At 38.2% G+C, this 24,787-nt stretch overlaps 1 protein-coding gene across 3 annotated transcripts in view; it reads left to right on the top strand.

The window, feature by feature from the left end:
- The window catches only part of OSBPL6 (oxysterol binding protein like 6), a 79,286-nt gene that overhangs the window by 854 nt on the left and 53,645 nt on the right, over positions 1-24,787 (top strand). For all 3 annotated transcript variants that reach the window (XM_069470400.1, XM_069470407.1, XM_069470389.1), the window contains exons 2-3: positions 18,821-18,913; positions 22,825-22,947. In XM_069470400.1, coding sequence (XP_069326501.1) covers positions 18,821-18,913; positions 22,825-22,947 — 216 coding nt within the window. The remainder of the gene's footprint in view (positions 1-18,820; positions 18,914-22,824; positions 22,948-24,787) is intronic.

The following is a 24,787-nucleotide window of genomic DNA, read 5'->3' as shown; positions in this document are numbered from 1 at the left end:
GCTGTGGAACTGAACATTCACAATAAGTAGGTGTTGTTAGCTTTTTATAAAAATTTTCTGTTGCAGCAACTTTCAGTGAGTGAGCATTCCTGCAGGGTCCCCTTCACAGCCTTCCATCCCTTGGCCTCCGTGTGTTCCAAGCATATTGCCTAGTTGCTAGAAGTGCGAGCATCAGTCATTCAATATTCCATCATATAGACATGGATCTTGAGACAGCCAGTTCCAGACGTGAATTCATTCTTTAGATCATGGGACCTCACTGCTCGGGGTGCTCTTTAGAGAGCCCTCAGTCTCAAACCCTCCACCACCCCCTCTCCCAATTCTAGCAAGAAATTCCAGAGGGGCCGGGAATGGTGTCTCACGCCTATAATCCTAGCACTCTGGGAGACCAAGGAGAATGGATCCTTTGAGCTCAGGAGTTCCAGCCTGAGAAGAGCGAGACCCCATCTCTACTAAAAAAATAGAAAGAAATTAGCTGGACAACTAAAAAATTTATATATATAAAAAATTAGCCGGGCATGGTGGCACATGCGTGTAGTCCCAGCTACTCGGGGGGCTGAGGCAGTAGGATTGCTTGAGCCCAGGAGTTTGAGGTTGCTGTGAGCTAGGCTGACGCCACGGCACTCTAGCCCAGGCAACAGAGTGAGACTCTGTCTAAAAAAAAAAAAAAGAAAGAAAGAAAAAGAAATTCCAGGGGAATCTGTATGAATCAGGGATTCCTTATGTGTGTGTCTTTCACAGGTCCTAAGGCAGGTATCCCTACTCCAGGGTCTTGGGGAATTATTGACACTGGTGTCCTTTGTTAATGAGTTCAAAGAGAACAGATATATTCTGTTAATTAGAGGCAGTTATGCCATTAACTAAATCTGTGATTACACAAAGTTATTATATTTAAGAGGGCCAGGAATGAAAACACTTTTATATTAAATAACAACTGCATGCTGAGAAGCTTTCTAAGTTTGCAAATTTAGGCTACCCTTTACTTGCCCCTCTGGTCTTTCTTTTTATGGCACCTTCATTTTTCCCTTGCCCTGGGCATTTAAACTGAAACATATTTTAAGCAGCCTGGCCTACCTGGCTGCCAGGAGGAAAGAAGGGACTGAGCCAGCTCACCCTGGAGAACTGTGGCAAGTGGAAAAGACTGATGACTGCTGTGGAAACATCTGTCGTGCGTTGTTGCTCTGCCTGTTGCACCTGAGCTCCAGGACCGGCCTGCAAGACAACAGGGGAAAACCGAGACCTGGTTCTGCTAGCAGGAGTGTGAAGGTGGAACGTGTGACTCCTCGCTAGCTTGTGAATGGAAGGTTTTATGATGGGAATGGAACTAGCTTGTTCGTAAATTGATAATGAATTCTAGAAAAGTAAGAGACACCGTTCAAATGCTTCTTATTCTTTAAAGAGAGCGTTTACTTTCATTCCTGTTGATCTCAGCAGGTGGAAACTCTCCCAAATATTTTCCCCTCTGATTCCTTCCTGACTCCTGTTCTGTGACTGTCCATCTCCCTCAAGGGAGAGAAAATGGAAAAGAACAATTACAGTTCTGTTTTCCCGACCATATCTCAATCACTACCTAGATTTTAGAATTAACTTACAGAACTCAGAAATTTGGGTGATCCTGTGATGTGATGTGGGGTGATATGGTGCAGTGTTTTTTATACGCACCTATTTTTGTGTGATAGCTGTTTTCATAGTGAAGGGACAGAGAGAAAGTGTGATAAATTAGTCTTCATTGACTCTTATCCATTCTTCTTCTTTAACTGACATCTATGCAGCTAGTGCCAGATTGCAATATCCAGCCCTATTTCTTTCCTGAATTAATCACATAGGTAGAGAATTTGTTTAGCATGTAGCTGAAAATACAGTGGTACCTAATGCATGTTATTTCCCTGTCCTTCCCAAGTTCTAGTCCCAAATCACTAATGAATTGATTGAGCATTTCTGCTTAGATGTAACACTGCCTGAGTGGTACCACTGTGTGTAAATCAATATGTATAAATCAGTGTGCTATCAGGATAACCATTCTCTCGGGGACCCAGGGTCGGTGCCTGCCTTTCTCCTCTGCTGCTCCCACGTTCAATAAGTTACCAAGCCCTATTGATTATTTCCTCCTTCATAATAGTATAATTTCCCTCCATCCCCACTGTCAGCTCCCTCGCACACACTCTTACATTCTATCCAGGGTCCTGCAGAGTGCTCTAGCCTCACCATCCCCCTTGTGGCCTCATCATTTCAGATTTCCTGAATAGGGCAGATTCATGTAGAATCCTTCAAAGACTCCCTGTTACCTACATGATTAAGGCCAGAGTTCCTTACTTGGTACCCAGTGTCCAGCATGCTCTGGTCCAGCCTCGTATCCCATTTTCCTCCCAACCTGAACAGCCTTGTCTGCTCTTGGTTCCTAAAACTGCCCTATCTTTATCTCTGATTGTCTTGCCCACATGAAATTCCCACCACCCACCTCTCAACCTGATGCCTCTCCATGTTTCAGGGGCCGGCTCATGCAACACTGTCTCTGGTCACTCAAACTCATGTCAGTCTCTCCCTTCTCTGAACTTTTATCGCCCTTTTGGGCAGTATTTGACATTTGTATATTGTCTGTCTTTTTCTGTATTGATCTCCTCAACTATGTTGTGAGCTCTTTTTAAACAAACTGCATACTCTAATTCTTCAGGTTCGGAGACATTGGACCTCAAATGTTCTAATATATCCTGCAAGATATTTTTTAAGACCTGCAACACTATTAGTCTTGTCCTTTTGTTACAAATTTTCCATTCCGCATTTATTTGTCCTTCTCTTCCTTCCTCCTGGATAAGTAAAACAAAGAACATCTGTGCAAAGTAGCGATGGGCTGCCCTTCCTGTCCTAAAATTGCCAGCACAATAGGTGAAGAGGGGAGAGGAGTTGGGAACTGAAGTGACTCAGTGCCCCTGTGATTTCACTAAGTGTTTCTGCAGCAATGATAGGGTCGAGACTCCACTTAGTATTCAACAACTTAGAAGACTTTAGTAATTGCTCTATTTACATTTTATTCAAGTCTGACATGAGACGGTAGAACATCTAACAAAACTGGCTCTGTGTGTGTGACCATTCTGACTCATGAGCCGCAATGAATATGTATGACCTAAAATTTTCAAAAAGGGAACAGAAAGTCTGTTGATGAGACATCTAGGACTTACTTTTGAATCAGCATTCTCCAAAGTACATGCCAAGGAATGCTTGTCCCTTGAGATGTTGTATGAAAAGAATTCTACCGTCAAGTAAGTTAGAGAAATGCTAAACAAAATCTTTTTTGCCATGTACATTAATAAATTAAGGACACTGATAAATCCTGAAGTAAGACCTTCATTTTTTATTTAGGTGAGCACTTCTAGAATTTAGTATATGGTGGAACTTCTTTTTTCCTGGAAGGTTTGGTTGTTAAAACTCCAGATTCTTATGTTAGGAAATTGGGAGATCAGGAACACTGAGCCCAGATTCCTACTGGCAACACTCACTGGGCGCAGTAGTGGCTTCCAGCTTAGCTGCGGCATTTACTCTTCGGTAGGCCACAGTCCTCGCCTGTCCTCATTGTATTTCAATACTTACTTATGTTGACTGCCTTGCCCTTGAGAGCATTTGAATTTGTGAACCTTGATCCTGGATGTCAGTAGGTCAGTCACACTTAACTTACCAAGGGTGATCTTCCCTTGGATGTTAAGAAGGCATCTCAAACTTAGCATGTCCAAAGTGGAACTCTTAATTTCCCTGTCAAATCTGCTCCTTCCCAGTCTTCCCTGTCTCAACAAATGGCAACTTCATCCGTTCACTGGGTAAGGCCAAAACCCAGGAATCATTCTTGACTTCTTTCTCTCACACCCTGCTTCCAAACCATCAGCAAACCTGCTGGTTCCACCTTCAGGACGTGCCTGGAATCTGACCACTATTTGCCATCTCCTCCCCCTCCACCCTGGTCGGAGCCGCCATCATTTCTCACCTGACCGTTGCCATAGGTTTCTAACAGGCTCCCTGCTTCTCCCCTTGCCGAACAGACAGGTCATTCTTTACAGAACAGTCAAACCGCTTCAAAACCTAAGTCAGATTGAGCCACTCTTGTGCACCAAGCCCTCCAGTGACTTCCTTTCTCTGTCTGAATAATACAGAATTGCTGACCACCGTCTACAAGGTCATGCATCATCTAGTTCTGCCTAACTCTCTGAGCCCATCTCCTGCCACAGTCCTTTCCCTTGGTTCTCTCTAGCACCTTCCTCAGGCACCTTTATATTTTTGGTCCCCTCAGCCTAACTTGCTTTTTCTGCAGCCATCCCCAGCCTTGTCATTCACTTGACTCAATCTCCAAATGTACCCTTTGGGGTAGCCTTCTCTGTCCTTCCCTGCATATCCATATCACTCGCTGTCCAATTCACTGGTTTTATTTTTCTTCAAAGCACTGGTCACCACCTGGCATGTTATACGAGATCTATCCGGAAAGTATCCAGCCATTGTTAAGATAACGAGAATGGTTTGGGGAACATTGATGTAACCTGGCAGCCAAGGAGCGCGGACTGGGATGTGTGTGTGTGAACAGTGACGACTTCACCGTAGTAGTCAGTGGAGCGCTAGACGCCATTGAGCATGTATACTGTGTGGCTGTTGCATTCAAAATGACTGAGAGAGTAGAGCAACAAGTCTGTATCAAATTTTGTGTTAAGCTTGAACTTTCAGATGATTCAGCAGGCTTTCAGGGACGATGCAATGAGTGCAGCACAAGAAAAATGTGGCACAAACACTTCAAAAATGGTCAAGAATCTTTTGAAATTGATTCACATTCTGGAAGGCCTGCAACAAGGAACACCTGAGAATGTTGAACGTGTACATGTTAGGTTAAGAGATGCTGGGAGAACTGTGTGAGGTCCCAAGGTGCCTACTTTGAAGGGAACTGAGGCATCATTGTCCTATGTACAGTGTTTCTTGTATCTTGTATCTTCTTCAATAAATGTCTCTATTTTTCATAGTGTATGGCTGGATACTTTCTGGCAGAGCTGGTGTATTTGTTTATCTGTTTATGTCCATATCCCCTTCCTCTATTCCGTAACACTGAGATGTTAGCCCAGTGAAAACAGGGCTTTGATTTTGTTCAATCGTGTATCCCTAGCATCTAGTATGGTACCCGGCATTTGGTGTGCTCCGGAGTTATCTGAATGAATAAGTGAATGAGGAGTTGGTGTGGAGAGAAGATTGTGAGCCAGGCTGCAGAGGACTTGAGAGCCATGGAGGAATAATCATGAGGTTGGGAGATGACAACAAGGAGAGAAGATGATGGAGTGTGGAGTTCCGAGTCTCACAAGAATGGGTTCTGAGAGTAGGAGGCAGATGGTCCCAGGGTAGCAGAGGGGAGCTGAGAGAGCACAGTCCCTTCTCCTTGCTCCTGAGGGTGGGTGTGTGGGGGAATAAATGGCTGCGGAGTGAAGGAAAAGATAGCAGATGAAAGCGAAGAGTTGGGAGCATTCTGCTCAGAAGTTAAAAACATTAGTGGGCTGGGGAGGTATCTCTTTCTGTTAAAACAGGGCTTGGCTGGGCGCGGTGGCTCACGCCTATAACCCTAGCACTCTGGGAGGCCGAGGCGGGTGGATCGTTTAAGCTCAGGAGTTCGAGACCAGCCTTAGCAAGAGCAAGACCCTGTCTCTACTAAAAAAATAGAAAGAAATTAGCTGGACAACTAAAAATATATAGAAAAAATTATCCGGGCATGGCGGCGCGTGCCTGTAGTCCCAGCTACTCGGGAGACTGAGGCAGAAGGATTGCTTAAGCTCAGGAGTTTGAGGTTGCTATGAGCTAGGCTGATGCCACGGCACTCTAGCCCGGGCAACAGAGTGAGACTTTGTCTCAAAAAAAAAAAAACCATAAAAAATAAATAAAACAGGGGTTACTGTTTCTTAGTCAATCATAGTACTTATTTTATGGTTACATTACATAACAGAGTTACTAAGTTTGTGAACTGATGACTGGATTTTGTTTGTGTTTATAATGGCTTTTATGCTTATGTATTTTAGAGAATTTTTAAAAATATACATGTCTAAGACCACCCTGTAGAGACAGTAGTAGACCTGGATCCAGGTCTGCACTTTCAAAAGCAAGGCCCCTCTTTGGAGCCAATCATTATTTTTATTTATATTGTTATCAAGTCAGAAAATCAGACACTATGGCTCTAAGAATATAGGGTTCAGAATGCGTAATTTTCAGGCGATAGTGTCTATTATGAGTGAATTGTTAATAACTCCACCAGGTTAGACTTTGTAAATCCTTAAATGAGCCAATCTTTTTTGTTTAATGAAAAATCAATGAAGAAAAAACCAGCCATTCCTTATAACAATCCAACATTTGCTGAAGCTCAGAGATCATAAAATAAAGAACATTTTAAGGAAAAAATTATAAATAACTCATAAGAGGCTGGCAGTTCATCTTCTTGCCAGTTTTTATAAAATCTATATTCAGGATCATGGTTAATCCTTAAGAACTATAGAAGACTTCGGTGACATGGGTATCCAAAATGTTTCCTGTATATTATCAACAGCAAGACATTTCAAAACTAACAATGGCCTGTTCAGTTGATGGCCACTGTTGACATGTAAAGGCTGTTGCCAGCAGTGATTCAGTGGGACTGTGTATCTGATGCAAAAGTGTCTCCCAGCACATAGAGAAACTGAGCTTCTAGAGCATCTTCTTCAAATAGCTTTGTTGAATGAAATAACTAAATCACTACTTTGAAATATAAGTGTCTCTATCTTCTAAATAGGAAACCTAGTTCCATCTTTGAGTTGTGAAAAATATAATGTTATCTCAAGCAAAAATGTTCTGATTTTTAGAGAAAAAAATTCAAGCATCCCTGATTTAATACAATGTATAACTTGAAATCTACCAGGAGGAGTAATAGAATTTGAGTTCTTAGCTCTATGTAGAATTTCAGTGGACCCAGGGATTTTTCAGGATGACCCTGGAACTCAGCTGCCAGTTCAGAAAGAAATACTAACCTGATCTGAAAATCCAGCGTGTCCTCACTGGGGCAATGCTAGAAAATAAATCCCTTTTATTTACTAGGTATATTTAAATTCCTGACTTGCTTCCAATTTCAATTTAGCCTTTTTAGAATTCCATCTCATGGAATGAGCATTTTAGGACTTAAGACCTATATCAATGGGGAAATAATATTTGCTTGCAAAAACTCATACTGTGACAAATTTTTGTGACTTAGATGCAAATTGGGTGTTCTGAAAAGTTGAAATATTAGGCAAAATTTATAAACCAACTAATAGCTTAACACTAGCAATAAGCTAATATCTCATGAGCCCTCACTGTGAAAGGTTGGAAGTATCATCACATTTTTCAGAGAACTAAACTATGATGAAAAGTGGTTTTCATCTTGCCCACAGCTAATGAGGAGTGAATACAGGCTTTACTCCCTGGAACCCTGTTTCTGGAGCCCCTGGTCTTGTTCAAGTCACTGTTTGATCTGTTGTAAGTCTTGCCAAGCTGAAAATGTCCAGGGGAAGGGCCTTCTGTATACTTCTAAGTGAACTTTGTAAGGCAACATTTGTTAATTGCTTTCGAGTTATGTATTGCCTTCTCATATTCTCCCTTGGCAATAATAGTGATTTTTCACATCCTCATTGGCCTAGGAAACTATAAATCAAATGGTACACAGTCTGAAATGTTAATAGTTATTAACATGGAGTGAGTTTGTTTTGTTTTGTTTTTTTTAAGAGTTGGGGTCTCACCCTGTTGCCCAAGCTAGAGTACAGTGGTATGATTGTAGCTTACTGCAACCTCGAATTCCTGGGCTCCAGCAATCCTCCTGCCCCAGACTCCCAAGCAGCTAAGACTACAAGTGCGCACCACCATGCCGGCTAATTTTTAAAATTTTTGTAGAGATGGGGGTCTCACTGTGTTGCCCAGGTTGGTCTTAAGCTGCTGGCCTTAAGCAATCCTCCTGCCTCAACCTCTCAAAGTGCTGGGATTACAGATGTGAGCCATCATGCCCAGTCCCTAGGTAAATTTTATGTTATCTGTGCTTTTCTCAATTTTCTGTATTTTTGCCGCACATAATGCTTTTAGATTGAGAAATGTAAGCCATCTATTTGTTTGTTGAAAGCTGCTGTTAGCCTTTTCCATTAAAAGGAATGAGCAGCCCCACAGCTCTCTTGCCATTCCCACCATTTGGAGATCCCTGTTGCTGTCGCTTAGTGGTTACAGTATGTGTTCAGTCCATGTCAAATGTGCTGAAATTGAGACCACTGGAAAGAAATTTGTCACCTGGCACCCAGACACCCATTACCCCCATATGATTCAGAACTCTGTTACTCGGGTACGAATCTGTTTGTTGCTTTTGCTGGTGTGCCTGCAGACCCCGTTGGTTGTCTAGGCTGCCTTTATCAGTGTTTCACTTTACAGGTTATCTCTCATTACCTTGAGATGGCTGGTTTGGGATAGCATTTTTGTAACAGCAAACTCGTTGTCAGATCCAAGATTAGCACTGCCTGTTATGTTCTTGGGCATAACACCATATGGATAGAGCCACAGTACAATCAGTTAAGGAACCCCGGAGGGTCTCCTCCTGCAGGGCGTCGAAAGGCCTGGGAATCAGTTGTTTACAGAAGCATCCCCAGGAGACTGTTATCCACTCAGATTTGGAAATATCACTTTTATAAAATACATTTTTAGGTGTTTCATTAGTACTACAAAACATCCTCCTGAAGGACCTTAAGTCTATAAAACTGTTTTACTTGATTTTCAGTTTAGACAAATAGAAAATTTTACCTCCCTCTGCTCAGCATCCACTGTAACTCTCCTAGACTGTAAGTAAAATACTCTCACAAAGATAAAGGAAAGCCTCATACATGTTGTGTATTTTATATTTCAAGTGCCAGGTTTCTTGACCTCAAATCCTAATTAAGAGCTGATCTGTAAAAATTATAAAAGCCAACATTGGGGAGGTTTCAGGGAAATGGACACTGTCATGCACAATAATCATGTTAATTGATTTTGCTTTTCTGGAGGGAAATTTAGCAATCCATACCTAAAGTCTGTGAAATGGTCATGCCATAGGACACAGTAACTCAGCTTTTCAAAAATGTATTCTAAGGAAACAATCGAAGATACATGTAGGATGGGAGGGAGGTGAGGGATAAAAACTTACCTGTCGGGTATAGTGTACACTATTTGGATGACAGGCACACTAAAAGCCCTTACTTCAGCATCATACATTTCATCCCTGTAACAAAACACTTGTACCCCCTTGATATTTTGAAATAAAAAAGATACATATAAAGATTTCTGTGAAAAGATATATTTATCAAAGTATTTTTATAGTAGTAAAAAATTAGAAATAGTCTAATCTTCGACAAGGAGGTATTTAAATAACCTCTTAGTCATACAGTGAAATATTATGCAGCTACTAAAAATGTTTTTTCATATTTAATACTGTGGGAAAACTTCACACAGTTGGTCCTTCGTAGCCACAGTTCCCACATCTGTGAATTCAACCGACCACTGATTGAAAATATTCCCTCCAAAAAAACACAATGCAACAATAAAAATATACAAACAAAAAACAGTACAGTATAACAATAATTTACATAGAATTTACATTTTATTTGGTATTATAAGCAATCTAGAGATGATTTAATATATACAGGAGGACGTGGGTAGATTATATATGCAAATACTATGGCAGTTTATATAAAGGCACTTGAGCATCTGTGGGTTTTGGTATCTGCAGAAGGCCCTGGAACTAATCGCCCATGGAAACTGAGGGATGACTATTGGTAATTGAAAAAAAAACAAGTTATTAAATTGAAAAAATAGCGCAATTTCAATTTTGTTTTTAAGAATTGAGCGTGTGTATATATATATATACAGCTGAAAGAAAATATAGGAAGATACTGAGTTTATTGCTGGTTGTGTTTTTAATTTCTTTTTTGTTCTTCCGTTTTCTCCTTAAAAATGTTTGCAATAAATGTGTTTTCTTTAAAGGTCATATTTTATGAGTTAATTTGTGGATGTGTGTATATGTGTGTATAACCTTAAAACAGTATTTGGAATATCATAAATCTGATAAAAATATTACCTATTTTAATAATAAAATTGTAAGCTTTAACCTCATTAAGTATAAGATTAAAACTTAAATGAATATGGAGGCTACGGCACATGGAAAACTTGGTGCAAGTTTTTCAAACCATCTTTGAGGTTCTGAGGCTTGGACTGGGCGACCGTTTGTCCTCTTTACTACCTACATTTGATCTCATGGGAATTTAATTATGTCTGAGGAGAAACTTAGACACTGCATATATGTAGCAAATATTCATTCATTCAGCAAATATTTATGAGTACATATAGGCATGTCATCGGTATATTGTATATGCTCTGAGTTTACAAGGGTGATCAGTGTAACTCTGCCTCTAATGCACATACATAAATGTTTAAAAAAGACATATATAGGATTTTTTTTTTGCTTGTATTATTAGCAAAATAATTTGAGTGATTATCATACTGAAAACCTTTGTACTACATAATGTTAAAAGCCTTTTAGAAAATTACGGATTACTGTAGTGTTCTTTTCAAGTCACAGGGGACTGGACTATTCTCCTCTCCTGCCTTTTGAATTAACTCCACATGTTCCAGAGCCTTGCTCTTGAAATGGCCTAGTGTTTGTCCGTGTTATTTGCTGTAATGAAGTATGATCAGTATATGCTTTTACTCCAGTTGCTGTGGTTTCTAGTGATTTTGTTACACTGTTGGGTGTTAGGAGTACAGAATAAGGAGCAAGTTCACCAGCAAGTTCTGGTTCTGTTTCTGCTTAAAGGCAACCACAGGAATTAAACGGCTGTTTATTCCTATGCCTTTTATCACTTCATGGTCAAGATCACCGAACTACTCTTTGTTATCAATGGACCACTTGATGGGTCCAAATGGCATTTGTTACAATACAGTCTGTTATCAATGGACCACTTGATGGGTCCAAATGGCATTTGTTACAATACAGCCTTTCCAAACAGACCGGTTCAATGTGGGGCTATAGCTGTCGATTCATAATGACTTTCACATTTCTATGCAAGAAGAGACAAGACTGTGATGACTTTGCTTTTCTCCCTTTCAAGATTTCCCAGGTGTGCTGCATGTACTTTTCCCAGCCGCTATTTCTAAAATTTTCTTTCATTCATTTTAGCGGTGCTTCTGTGAAGCTTTACTATTAATGCATTTCTTCCATCTTTCAGTGAGGGCAAGATAATTGTTACTGTAGAGAAAGTAGTAGAGTTACTACTTCTTCAGCTGATTTTAATATTTTATGCCTTTGCAAAGAAAAAACAATTTCTTGAAGGAAAGTCTGCACACATCTTCCGCTACAGGCATTCAGGTGGATGAAATCTGTTGCCATCACTGCTGTTGCCTTTGCGCTGGCGAATATTTAGGTCTTCTGTCTTCATTCACATTGGCAATGTTCTCAGTAAGTTCTGATGCCCTGATCATGAGGTGCTGCTGACTGTGCTACTGTGTTGAGTGGGTAACATGATGGCCGTGTAAGGAATGGATTCATCACTTCCGAAAGGACTCCTAGTGTCGTACACCTGCAACGTGTTTGTAAGACATCTTTCCATGGCATCGGGAATGTGTAAGGTTCCTAGACATTTGTTCTTATAGTGTTTATAACTAAGATGGTAGCTACTGTTTATTGTGTGCCTGCTGTGCACTAGCCTCTGGGTAGCACTGTGCACACACTGGGTGCCAACTCTGTGGCTTCCGGTGTCTCATCACATAGATGTTATTATCCTCATTTTACAGAGGACAATGAGGCTGAAAGAGGTTAATACTTCATCTGAATCACATGGTGAATAGCAGATGAAGGCTGGGATGCTGGTCTGTATGACTGTAAAACTTATGTTCTCTTTACACCACACACTGCTATAACTGACTTGCTCTTAGTTCTTGAAAATTAGACATTGGAAATTAATTTTGAGGTTGCTATAGAAATGGTGAAGAAATTAACCTTGAGGTAGTACCATATTTAAGAGTACTATAATTTTTCCTTTTTTGTTTTCCTCACTTCTGCCTCTCTGTATCCTGTATCCTGCCTCTCTGTATCTACCACAATCCAGAAGATTGTGGTAGAGGAGGACTTGGAATGTGTTCAGTTAGTGTTGAGGCCATGTGCTATTCGAAGTTTCTGTCATTTTTGTCATTTAACATTAGCTTTAACTTCAGTAGATGGCAATATTTACAAGCTTGACTCTAGAGTAAAATCTTAACTCACATTCTAACTCCAGCACTTGCTGACTCTGTGCCTCTCTTAACCTGTGTCTTTCTCTGTTCAATCAGCTGTGAAATCAATTTAATAGTCATTACACAAAGGCGTGTTGTGAAGATGGAATGAAATAATCCATGCAAGTATAAAGACAGGAATATAGAAAGTAGTAAATATTAACTGTCATCATCAACACTATCCCGTGAAGGTTACTAAAACCACTGAAAGAGTGCTGCTTCATTCTCTTAGAAGGGAAGCCAGCCTAATAGCCCAAAGCTTGAAGAAAGTACTTCAGAAGTTTCTAAATTATTTCAGGTATTTTTCTTTGAAAATATTTTGTATAATCTGTGACTATAAAAATAGATAAGATAGTCCGGTGAACAGTTTCAGTGGAGTAAACATTCAGAGACATTGGTCCACTTCTCTTTGTTACTGTCCTAAATGTGTGCTGAAAGTTAGTCTATACAGAAATTTGTAGCCCCAGCCTAAAATATTTCCAGCAATTCCTCTCTTTATATCTTTGAAATGAAATTAAAGTAGGTAAAGATAAGAAACCTGTTCAGCAGATCTCCTGGACTCTCCATTTTGAGAGTCATGTTCCTCTCTGTGAGTTGCACTGAACCGTTCAGCTATTATTAAGTTTCTCATTGTGTGTTTACCTACATCTTTGATACCGAGTAAACTAGACTACAGTCATGTTGGCAAATTTATACTTGCTGCCCAGGAGGTACGAGATCAATGAATGCTAACCTGGGGGACATACTTTTACCAAATTCAAGAGCTACAGTGGAATATGAAATACAGTGAAATTCTAGACTCCTAGTTTTAAGCTAAATATGCATCAGTTCCCTCTGAGAAGGGGGAAGAACGGGCAGGTAAGTACTTCCACCTCCTCTGTGTGCTCCAAGTTCCTCAAAAAACTGACCTGGAAATTAAGTTGTTATTTTAGGATTTGAGAAGAAACTTGATTTTAAAAGAATAATTAACTGGTTTATGTAACCCTTTAGCTAACTCGTTTATATAACATATGTAACACCTTGAAGGTAGTGGCATGTGTTTCTAAGTCACTGTGAAAGAATATGACAACAGCTATCTTGTGAATAAAAGTACAAAAATTATAGCACAAATTGTAATCTTAAAGGAAATCTTATGAAAAGAACTAATTCTTATAACTGAAGATATTGTTAAGTTAAATTTGATGTGTTCCCCGCTGACCAGTCATAGCTTTAAATCTAATAAACAAGAGTTCTATGATTAATCCACTAGATTTTTCAGTTTTAAAAGTTAGGCTCTTTAAATGTTTTCAAAAGTTCTATCCTATTGGAGCTGTGATTTTTATAATTCCCAGATAAAACTAGAAGGTAGTTTTATGTCTAATCATGTGTTAATGATTGCTGAAGGGCTCTCTATAAATTAATCAGAGAGCACTGAAAAATTCCAGGAATTTTTGACTGGCTACAATGGGCAGGTTGTTATGCTAGGATGGAGTGGGTTAGGAGTAGAGGAGGTGGGATACTAAGATGAAGATGAGCTCGTCTCTACCTTCAAGGAGCATGCACTCTAACTACTGTCTAAGACTGGATATGGTAAGTTAAAACTGTCTCCTTTATAGCTGCTGCTATTAAAAATATAACATTCGGCCGGGCGCGGTGGCTCACGCCTGTAATCCTAGCACTCTGGGAGGCCGAGGCGGGTGGATTGCTCGAGGTCAGGAGTTCGAGACCAGCCTGAGCAAGAGCGAGACCCCATCTCTACTAAAAATAGAAAGACATTATATGGACAACTAAAAATCTATATAGAAAAAATTAGCCAGGCATAGTGGCGCATGCCTGTAGTCCCAGCTACTCGGGGGGCTGAGGCAGTAGGATCGCTTAAGCCGAGGAGTCTGAGGTTGCTGTGAGCTAAGCTGACGCCACGGCACTCACTCTAGCCTGGGCAACAAAGTGAGACTCTGTCTCAACAACAACAAAAAAAAATAAAATAAAATAAAAAAAAAATAACATTCAAGTACTTAGATATTTCATTTAAAATAATGAATGGCTGGACATATAATTACATAACCTTTAGTTTTTACATGCTTTTAGTTTTAAACCATGAATTTGAAGACAATTCAAGGTAACAGATTAATATTTGATTATTGGATGGACAATGATAGTTAGGTTCTAGTAATACGCAAATATAAGACTGGCAAGTTTATACAATAGCCAAAAGCTATTTGGCTTCTACATTATTATATTGAAGTTAAATGAAATAGCCTATTTTTTGAAGCTAGTTACAGTTATAATAATGGGTATCAGCTGGTAGTTTTATAAGTTGCCCTTTAATTTTTTTCAGTACAGTACACACATTTGTGGCAATAAAAATATTCCTTTACTTTGTCTCAGTAAATGTTTTTATGATTTTCTGTGCCTTGGCAAATCAAGAGAATTTGGGGTTTAGATTTTTCACTCAATTTGAATATGTGCTGTATCTGAAAATGAATGCATTTCTTACTTACTTTTCTTCCATAACATAAACTATTTTGTAAATCAAGTGGTGAAGAAAGTAATATTGTGTTCTTTGTGCCGGGCACTGCAGTGGGTAATAGACATTGGTCCTGGCTTGTATGGTCACTAACCCTTCTGGTCCACAAAATTGTGGCAACATTTTAAGTATCCCCAGTATCTATAGAAACAAAATTCAATTTTATCACATCTTAAATGTACCAAATTGATTTCTATGTGGCTTGATTTGGAAATTAGGGGAAGTTTATTTTCCTTTCCCTGGCTAAGTTGCTTGAGTTAATCCTTCATTTCCTGCCTACATAGTTGCTAAGGTCAGGTTTCTTTCCACGCTTTGCTTTTCTTACCATGTTTTTGGGTGGGGCAGGAGGAGTTGGCAATATATCTGTTTTATTGCATAGCAACTTGAAAGTATGGGGGTGCAGAGAGCCCTTAAAAAGAAGCTTAGATCAAAGATACCTGACTGGAAAATTAAAGTAAGCAAAAGCAGTAGCCACATGGAACAGGTTTAATGCATGGGTTTACAAAAATGTGTTACTTGGTCTTTTGTATGGTAAGACCTCTTTCTCTAGAATGTGAATATCCAAAAACAGTTCTCTTGTCTGTTTTGTTCTCTGTGGCCCTGTCATCTATGCCTGGCACAGTGTAGTTGCCCAATGATGGTTCGTTGATTAACTAACTGAATGAGCAAATGAATGAATGAATAAATAAAACATTTCAAAGGCAGTTTCTGGTCTTAGCTTTATTATATTTACTTGACTGAAATTTTTTGTTAATATTCTATTAAATAGTGAGAAAGGAACTTGGTACTAAAATGTATGGTTTCTAAATGGTTCTAATTCTTGATTTTAAAAAGTATCCTGGGAAATTCTTTTCCCCATAGAAAATTATAAATTATAAAGTAATTTATTTGTTGGTGAGAGAAGCATGTTTTTATATTTCTGTAGTAAAGTGACACCTATATATTTTTATTATCCATGATTATTTTTTGGAAAAATCACTTCATGCATTAAAGGGAATACTTTTATGGTTTTTTACCTTCATAGAATTTAAATTAGGGAAATTTTGCTCAGATGTATTTGAAGAATACCTGAAACAAATTTTGTTTTCCTCTTATAGACTTTTGTAACATGTCAGGATAGTTTGTAATTTAGCTTAAAATGGATTAATTGGTTTGAAAGAAATTTCAAAATGTGTTAGTTTTTTTAAAAAAATAATGTTTCCTCAAAAGAAGCATTATGAGAAAGGGAATAACATCTGTATGTCAGAATTATGCATTTTAATAATAAACACAAAGTTCTTCAGTTCTCAAACCTTTTAGTTTCAGGAACCCTTTACACTCTTAAAAATTATTGAAGACTTGAAAGAGCTTTTGTTTATGTGGGTTATATCTATCAATATTTACTGTATTAGAAATTTAAATGGATAAAAATTTTAATTATTTCTTAGTCTATTTAAAATTAACAATAGACTTATTACATGTTAACCTAAATTACATTTTTTATTTTAAAATACTATATTTCCAAAACAAATGTGAGTGAGAAGAATGGTACTGTTTTACATATTTGCAAATCTCTGATGTCTCACTTAACAGAAGACAGCTGGATTCTCACGTCTGCATCTGGGTTTAGTATGTTACAATATCACGTTATGTATGCTCTGGAAAACTCCACTGTACAGTAGTGAGAAAATAAGTGTAAAAAAGGCAAACAACATCCAAATATGATTACAAAAATAGTTTTCTACCTTGCAGACCCTATGTAAGGGCTTCGGGAATCTCCAGGGTTCATGGGCTCCCTTATGAGAACCACTGCTCCAAAAACCAGTAAGGTGGAAGGGTGAATAGTAGTAGGGTGAGAACTTTTGATTTTTTTCTTTTTTTATTCCTATGTTGTATTTGAATGTTTTGCAATGAGTATCTATGACTTTTGCCATTGTAAAACACCAGAAAGAAAATGAAAGGGTATGTGGGGGAAGACAATTACATCCCAAAGGAAGGTAATACAATTTTTGTTTCAACAACAAATTCTCATTGTAGTTTCTAATTATATGATCTCACAATAAATATAAATTTCAAATTTATCTGACGTGTTTTAGATAGGATCCTATCCAAAATATCAACATGAGCAAGCAAATAATGGCTGGTTGTTCTCATGTTGCCTGTCAAAGACCTGAGCACACACCACCGGTCTGTCGCTCATAGCATGCCTTTGCTTTTGACTCTCCCATGAAAGACACTGGCACAAATATGGATACTCAGCCACGTTCAGAATTTTTCTTTGCTAATTCAAGTAAATGTGAGAAGGGAAAGAGCAGATTCCCAGTTAATGCTTAGGTTGACCTTGGACACTGTGCCTGTCAGGTTAGGAATTCTTGCTAAGCCCTGCCCACCTTTATATTTGACCCCAGAATATCTGTTCTCATTTCTCCTACTTCCTCACAAATTGAAAAAATAGGAGCAATTCCTCTATCTTTCATGTTATTTCTTTTTAATAAATGACTTAAAATTTTCATTCAGGTATAATTTTAAAAACCTATGAGCAGACCTCTTCTTGTTTTCAAGGTAATGAAAATAACCAGAAATTTGAAAAGTTAACAAATTAGAATAATTTGGATCAAGTCAAAGTATAATTTTCTTCATGAGGAAACAAATATTCATCTAATATTTTTCCAGTGAGATATCAAAAATAGAGACCTCTATAAGTAAATAAAATACCATCCTTGTCTATTGAAACAGTGAAATATTATTATCCCAGTGAAAATATAACGTTTCATTTTCAGCCTATGTCTGAATATTAACTCCTTTCTTTGACGTCTTTCAGATTTATCCCCCTCAAAGAAAGTTCTTAATTTTTTTCAAATATACAAGTTATATCTATTTATTGCAGATTTTTTTAAATCAGAAAGCTATTGAGAAAAAGTTAAAAATCTCCTGTAATCCTGTCACCTTTGTTTAGCTACTCTTAATGTTTTGGAATAAATTTTGATATATATATAACATCATCATATTTAGGCTACTTTTTGTAGCTTGATTTTTCAGTTGATAGACATCATGAGTATTTTTTCCTTATCAAAAAGCATAAATCTATATTGCCATTTTGGTTTTTCCTTATAAGTCTACCTCCTCTCATATATATTAGATATTTTTTTCTATGATAATACCTTAGAAAACATATCTGTTCTTACATCTTTGCATGCCTATCTGATTATTTCCTTAGCGTAAAGGACATCTATGGGATTGCTGGATCAAAGAGGCATATATTTCTTTTTCCAAAGGCTTTTGGTATAATTACAAAATTTCTTTTTAGAAAGATCATACCCAATTTATACTCCCTTTCTTCCAACCCCATTCCATTCTTGAATCTGATGGGTTAAAAAACAAAAATCATTATTTTGGTTTTTATTTCTTTGAATACTTCTGAGATTGAACATCTTTTCTAATGTTCTACATGAGTTGCCTGTTTCTTTTACTTCACCTGCTTTTCTATTGGAATGTTGTCTTGCTTATCTATAAATGCTCTTCATAGCCTTTGTAAAAGACATTTACTATTTATTGCATTTGACAAATTGTTTTCTTCTCTGTGCAATTTTTATAAGAAATTCTGGAGACTAACATGTTTTAAGGCTCTGGACTTCTTAACATAGACCTTTCTCTTTGTCTCTTGCCATACCCTGTTGGAGAGATGAGCGGATATTTTTATGTAAGGCTTGTCTACGTAGTAAATGTACCACTCATAACGTTGTAAAAATGTCAGATGTACTATGTTTCTTATTTATGTCTTAAAATTTTTCAAGAGAAAATACTCCGAATCTCTAAGACGGAAACAGCATTGCAGCAGAAGTTCAGTGGCAAATCCATTCAAGGGGAAAACAAAATCCTGTGCTGACATATTTTTCTGACTGTTGCCGCTATCTTTGGTCTTTGGAGGAACTTTCCATTTTTAACATAGCTTAATGTTTTTACTGTGATGTGTGTGATCTCACTCCCATGCCCTCCACATGAGAAATGGGTTGTCTAACCCTGGGCTATATTTCCATTTCTTTTCAGAGTGTCCACATATTGGAGAGGACTGCTTCCTCTAGCACTGAGCCCTCTGTAAGTCGGCAATTGCTAGAACCGGAGCCGGTCCCCCTCTCCAAGGTCAGTGACGGAATGTGGTGCTTTCTCCCTGGCATGCTGCCTGCTCTGGGGCCACGAACTGGGCATAATTTACACACCTGACTCCCCTAAGGTAGCTGTGATACCAACGGTAGGGCATCTCCACTTCTTTCTGCCTCCAGTACATAGAGTTTCTCTGCCCTGTGTAAGGAGAGAATAGATGAATGTATATTTTGCTGGCATTTGCAGGGTTACATACAAAGGTCCAAAATTCTTTTTATTTTAAGGGAAGAAGGAAAGAGAACTATTGACGTTCCCTGTTGGAGAAATAAGCAATTACTTCTATGCCAAGCTAATGGAAAAGAAAACAAAATCACTAGGTCCAGCAGCAATAATCATAACAGCTACAATTATTGCCCATGTACTGCATACCAGGCGCTACGCTAAGTGCTTCAATACATTATCCCATTTAATATAATTCTTAGAAACAGCTTTATGCAATGTAGGTATTTAGCACATTTTATAAATATGGACACTGAGAGTTAATATCTCGGCCAAAGTTAAAAAAAAAAAAAAAAGCTGTCTAGTAGCAGAGCAGGAATTCAAACTTAGACTTGTCCAACTCTACAACCGATGCTTTTCAGCTGTACATGAGCTGCAAGGTAAAATAGTGCCTACACAGAGGGGCTGTTGTACATTCCAGGTTCTGGACTCCTTCTCATGTCTGGCTTCTTCGCAGTGAGCTCTTGGAAGAACACTGCAGAGTAATCATTAAGACCTTTTCTCTGTCGTGGGAGCCAGTGTTCTCTCCCCTTCCAGCCTGCTCTTCCTCAGACTAGGGAAATACTAGATTCATATATGTCTAAAATGCAAAAATCATAGAGAAGAGTTGAGGAGACACCATCCTACTCCTACACACCCCACCCTGAGATTTTCAATGGGCTGGCTCCCTTATTGAGAAACTCTGAAAATAGAATGCATGTGAATTTTGAGTTCCAATATAAAAATAGCACTTTATTTCCAAAGACAGTTAACTTGTAAATATGTAAAACCAATCTTTCTACTTTGCTTTTCTATTTTAAGCATACTCCTTTAAGAAAAGAACACTTTACTACCCTAGTGGTGTGGAATATATATACTTGTACCTCTTTACACTTTAAAGATATTACAAACTATGAGGTTTATTCTATCAGACAGGAGACTGCTAAACTAGGGAGAGGGAGGAGTTATTAAACTATCAAAAATTAATTTAGAGAGAAACAAAATGTAGTCTGACTTCTATTTGAATAGCAAATAGAGAATGTATTCTTGGAAAATATAACTAGTAATCTTTTTGAAATATCAGTGCTCTCTTACAGATAGCTAAAGAAAAGAATAAATACAGGAGCAACAGAAAGGGCAGCTAACATTTATTAAGCATCTACTTTGTGCCAGACACTAGATTAGAACATCTATTCTCCCACTTAATCAGCCCCTAACTTCTGGAAGTGGGTACTGGTGTTATTCTCGTTCTACTGATTATTACAACATAATTTTCCAGGCATGAAGGACCCAGCTTGGTCAAACAGCAATTCCCCCTGGAAGGAGGTGGCTGGTAGCCCAGCTCACAGCAGCTGGGGCCTGAGTCCTCTGGCTTTATAAGGGGATCTAGGTGGGCACCAATAGCATCCACTTCCCATTGCTTCTCCTTGTTGTTGCCCATCTGGATCTCACTGTAGGACTAATAAACGTTTGTTGTGTTTTTTTATTAGTAGATATCACAGCCCTCAGGGACTCATGAAATTAGAGGGCCACATCCACTCCAGACACCGTAGCATCTCACCATCTTTCAGGCCCTCTGTAAGAAGATAGGCCTCCTGGGGCACTGATTGGAGTGGAAAAACTTTATTTGAAATACACATCGTCCTGATCAGGATTTGTTCAAATTCTGCGTTCAATGCTTTCACCTCCTAAGGCATTTTTACATACCCACCCACCCACACGCATACACACACATAAATATAGTTTATCCTTGAGAAAGGAAATGTCTGTTTTTTCCAGATGAACAAACTTGGGTTGTTATTGGATTATTTTCTGTTTTTTATTTATTGTTATTAAAGAGTATTTTTAAAACTTTTATAATACCAAAAATATTTGAGTGTCTGATTCAAGTAAAGTACTAACGTAATCACAATAGGGATATTGGCTCTGTTCTATCATAAGTAAGCCTAGAAAAATTGGAGACTTTTAAGCAGAAGATAAATACCAATTGAAATGACAAAAAATACTTCAAAAATTTTCAGAAAGTAATTTTAGTTTTCTTAGATAGACCCAGTCTACTAAGCATAGAGGAAGAAATTTCAACATAATGGAAAATAGAGCATAGAAGATTCTATCTTGTACTGAGATGGGTCGTTTCATTTCTTACGTACTTTGTTTGTAACATCAGCAGCAGCATTTTTAGGGAGAACATTGTTTGCTCTGGTTTTATCTTTTGCCTCTGTCAGTTTGACAGCTTATTTAATTGTGAGAACTATATTAGGATTCCTTTCTATTTCTTTTCGCTGGGCTTAGTAATATTGCATCAGAGCAAATAAAATTATTTGTTCAAAGATACCTGACCTGTGTTTAAGAAATACATTTTAAGGAGAGAGGATGGGAAGGTGGGCGTGGGATAAAAACTTAGCTATTGGGTACAATGAATGCTGTTCTGGTAAGGGGCACCAAAAGCCCTGACTTAAGCACTATATGAGACATCTATATATAATAATAAAACACCTGTACCCCTTTAATCAATGTTTTGAAATATAAATAAATAAATATTTTTAAAAATAAATACATTTTAACTTTTTGCCTTTCTACTTTGCCCCTTTTTTCCTTTGTAGTTTAAATCCCAAAGAAGAAAAAAACCACGGTAATAGAAATCAGTAGCCATAGCTTCATAGGGACAAGCTGTTATTACAATCTGAGATTAATTTTTTAGACATGTGAAAAGCATTTATACTTATTAAGTGTTTCCATTTTCACAAGTTATACAGAATATTTTTCATCATACACGTATACACAGAATAAGTCAAAGATGAACACTAGCCTTCAAATAAGATCTATCCAGGAATAAAAATATATTCTTCTAGAGATACTATCCATGAATGGGGCTCTTGAAAATAGAAATACCATTAAATACAGCTGAGATCTAAGAACAGAGAGAGCTCGAATGAATATATTTACACATATATGGAGATCATTTTTATGGAATAGAGTGGTTATCTACTTCCCTGGTAAGAGAAGAAAGCCACAGATTCTAGACTTTTTATAAGAGCCTACTATTTTCTCCTGTTATTCTGACATTATTCATAAACGGTGCTCACTTGTTGAATTGCAATTCGATATTAAGAAATGCTGCCCACAGGTCCCCAAGGGTTTGTGTATCTTTGATAGCACAGACTTCTTTGGTGTGCCTGTGGCGAGCAGGCGTTTTATGCACACTTTGAAATGTATGCAGCCTCCCCGAGAGCAACCATGACCACGGCGCTGCTCTTCTCTGTTAAGAGCACTTTAGATCACGGCAGCCTTTCTGTTTCTACACAGAAAGCCAGGTCCACACGCTAATTGAACATTTGTCATAAAAACAGTCTTGTTTTGAAACTTTAAAGTGCCTCTGTGCTCAGGGATTAACTCTCTGGAAAAATGCATTTTAAACATTCTGAGTACAGGCAATCAAATGCCATTCTAACCCAAATAGACAAGGTGGCTCCAATGAGTCTCTGATGGTCCCTGCACACCTTCAGGTCTACCTAGGAAACTCATTTTAACTTCAGTTAAAAGCGCCTAGCTGGGTTTGATGTTAGAGTTTACTCCAGAATGTTGTTCCTACTTCTGATGGGCTCGGTGTGCAACTTCTACTTAAGAATCCGCTTTAAGTGTGTCATCAAGCACCAAGAAACATGTGATTTTTTTTTCTTCTTTTCCGTCAGGAAGCTGACAGCTGGGAAATCATAGAAGGGCTGAAAATAGGCCAAACCAATGTCCAGAAACCAGACAAACATGAAGGCTTTATGCTGAAGAAAAGAAAATGGCCTTTAAAAGGCTGGCACAAGGTAATGTTTATCATATTCTGGTTCAGATCATCCCCATAAATAGAGAGGATCTTATTTGCTATCAAGAGGTGGGAAACAGAGTATGGATGTATGTGTAAAACTAATTTGCAAGGCCTTATTTTAACCATATGGGTTGCAATCTATTATGCCCACAGTCTGAGTCTGAGACCGTAATATATGTATGTATACAGGGCAGAAATATTTACATGCTATTTAAAATCCAGTTTGTACATATTGTTTTCTATTCTGCTTTTTTCATTTAAATTAATATGAATATGTTCTTATTAAATATTCTTCTAAATGAGATATTTTAAACGCAAGAATGTATTCCACTGGATGGACTTATATATCCCACCATTATTGGACCAATGCTGTATTGCTGGATATGTAGGACATGTCTTTTTATTGTCATGATGTTGTGATGAACATCCTTATAGATGAATTTCTATTTAGTCCCTTGGGATAAATTCCTAGAATTATTGTTACCAGTATAAACTAAAGATGGAAAACCACTGATCTTGGAAGTTTGCTTATTCCCCTTCAAAGGGTATGGTTTATTCCTCCCTCTCCTCCTTAATGTCCTTATTCTATCTCCCAGTTTTAATTACGATGAAAATATTTTTCACCGTGTTGTTACCATTACCTGAGTAGCAAGAATTCTGTGATGCTAAGGAGGAGAAAGTTGTCTTCCATTTTCAGTTTAAACTCTTTAATAGACCACCTTGTATCTTCTCTGACATCACTGGAAAAATGTATTTATCTATTTGCCACCTCTACCAATGGACTTTAGCTCAGGGCAAATGGATTTATTGGCTCAGATAGCCAGTGGTGGCTCAAAGAAGGGGGGTTGTATGGTTTATGACATATTTTATGTGTTTTAAGGAAAAGACTTAAAAATGAACAGATGGGAAATGTTGCCTCAATGCCCTATCTCTGAAAGTGGAATAAAAACAGGCTTCTGGCTAATGTACCCTCTTCCTTGTCAGATACTGTCTCCCCTGAACCCATAATACTAACCCAATGCCAAGGATCTGTGCCCACCATTGTTCTTCCTTGGGTTTTGGCCAACCGCCCATACGCCTTTCTAAGCTCACCTTTGCCTCTCATTCTGATCTTACCACTTTGCATTTCCTCAAATTGATGGTCTTGCTAATCTCTTTCCCCATGACATCCTGCAGGTTATCCCTGCTAAATTCTTTGATAGATAGAAATGGGAAAATAGGAAAAAGAGGTCAAAGAAACAAATTTTATATGAATTTCTAACTTTAATTTAGCACTCTCAGTCTATGTTTCAGCAAAACTGGCTTTAGTTTGACAGCAACTTTCTTCTAGACCATGACCTTGAACATTTTGCTGCATAAATAATAGGAGGGTCTCCCTTGCATTGCCTTTTTTCTTGATCTCTAATACCACCGTATATTTATTCAAGTGTCAGTCCATTAGGTTACCTAAGTCAAGGGCAATTGAGTAAGCAAGTGTTTTTCAACTGTAGAGATTCCTTCTTCCCATGCTTACTTACTGTCCCCCAGAACCTGTAACAACAGGGTTATAGTAGCCTTCTGTGAGTTCTGTGCAGGGGTCCCAAGGCCTGACTGCTGGCCACCTCAGCAGCTAAGAGGTCCAGAATCACACAGAAACTTTCCAGCAGAGTAATTTTCCAGCAACAGAAAGAATCTCTGTGTCTATAGAACTAGAGGAGGGCATTGGACCCACTGTTGATTGGGTCCTGGGGGCTGCTCTCTTGTGAATTGCCCATGGAAGGGAAATCAACAGCAGAGAGTTCCTCAATGTTTGTGGAACAAAAATGGCCACATCCATTCCGATTGGACCAGGAGCATCT

This window comes from Eulemur rufifrons, chromosome 1, assembly GCF_041146395.1.
Source record: "Eulemur rufifrons isolate Redbay chromosome 1, OSU_ERuf_1, whole genome shotgun sequence".
NCBI classification, from domain to species: domain Eukaryota; kingdom Metazoa; phylum Chordata; class Mammalia; order Primates; family Lemuridae; genus Eulemur; species Eulemur rufifrons.
This window is presented reverse-complemented; position numbering and strand designations above follow the sequence as displayed.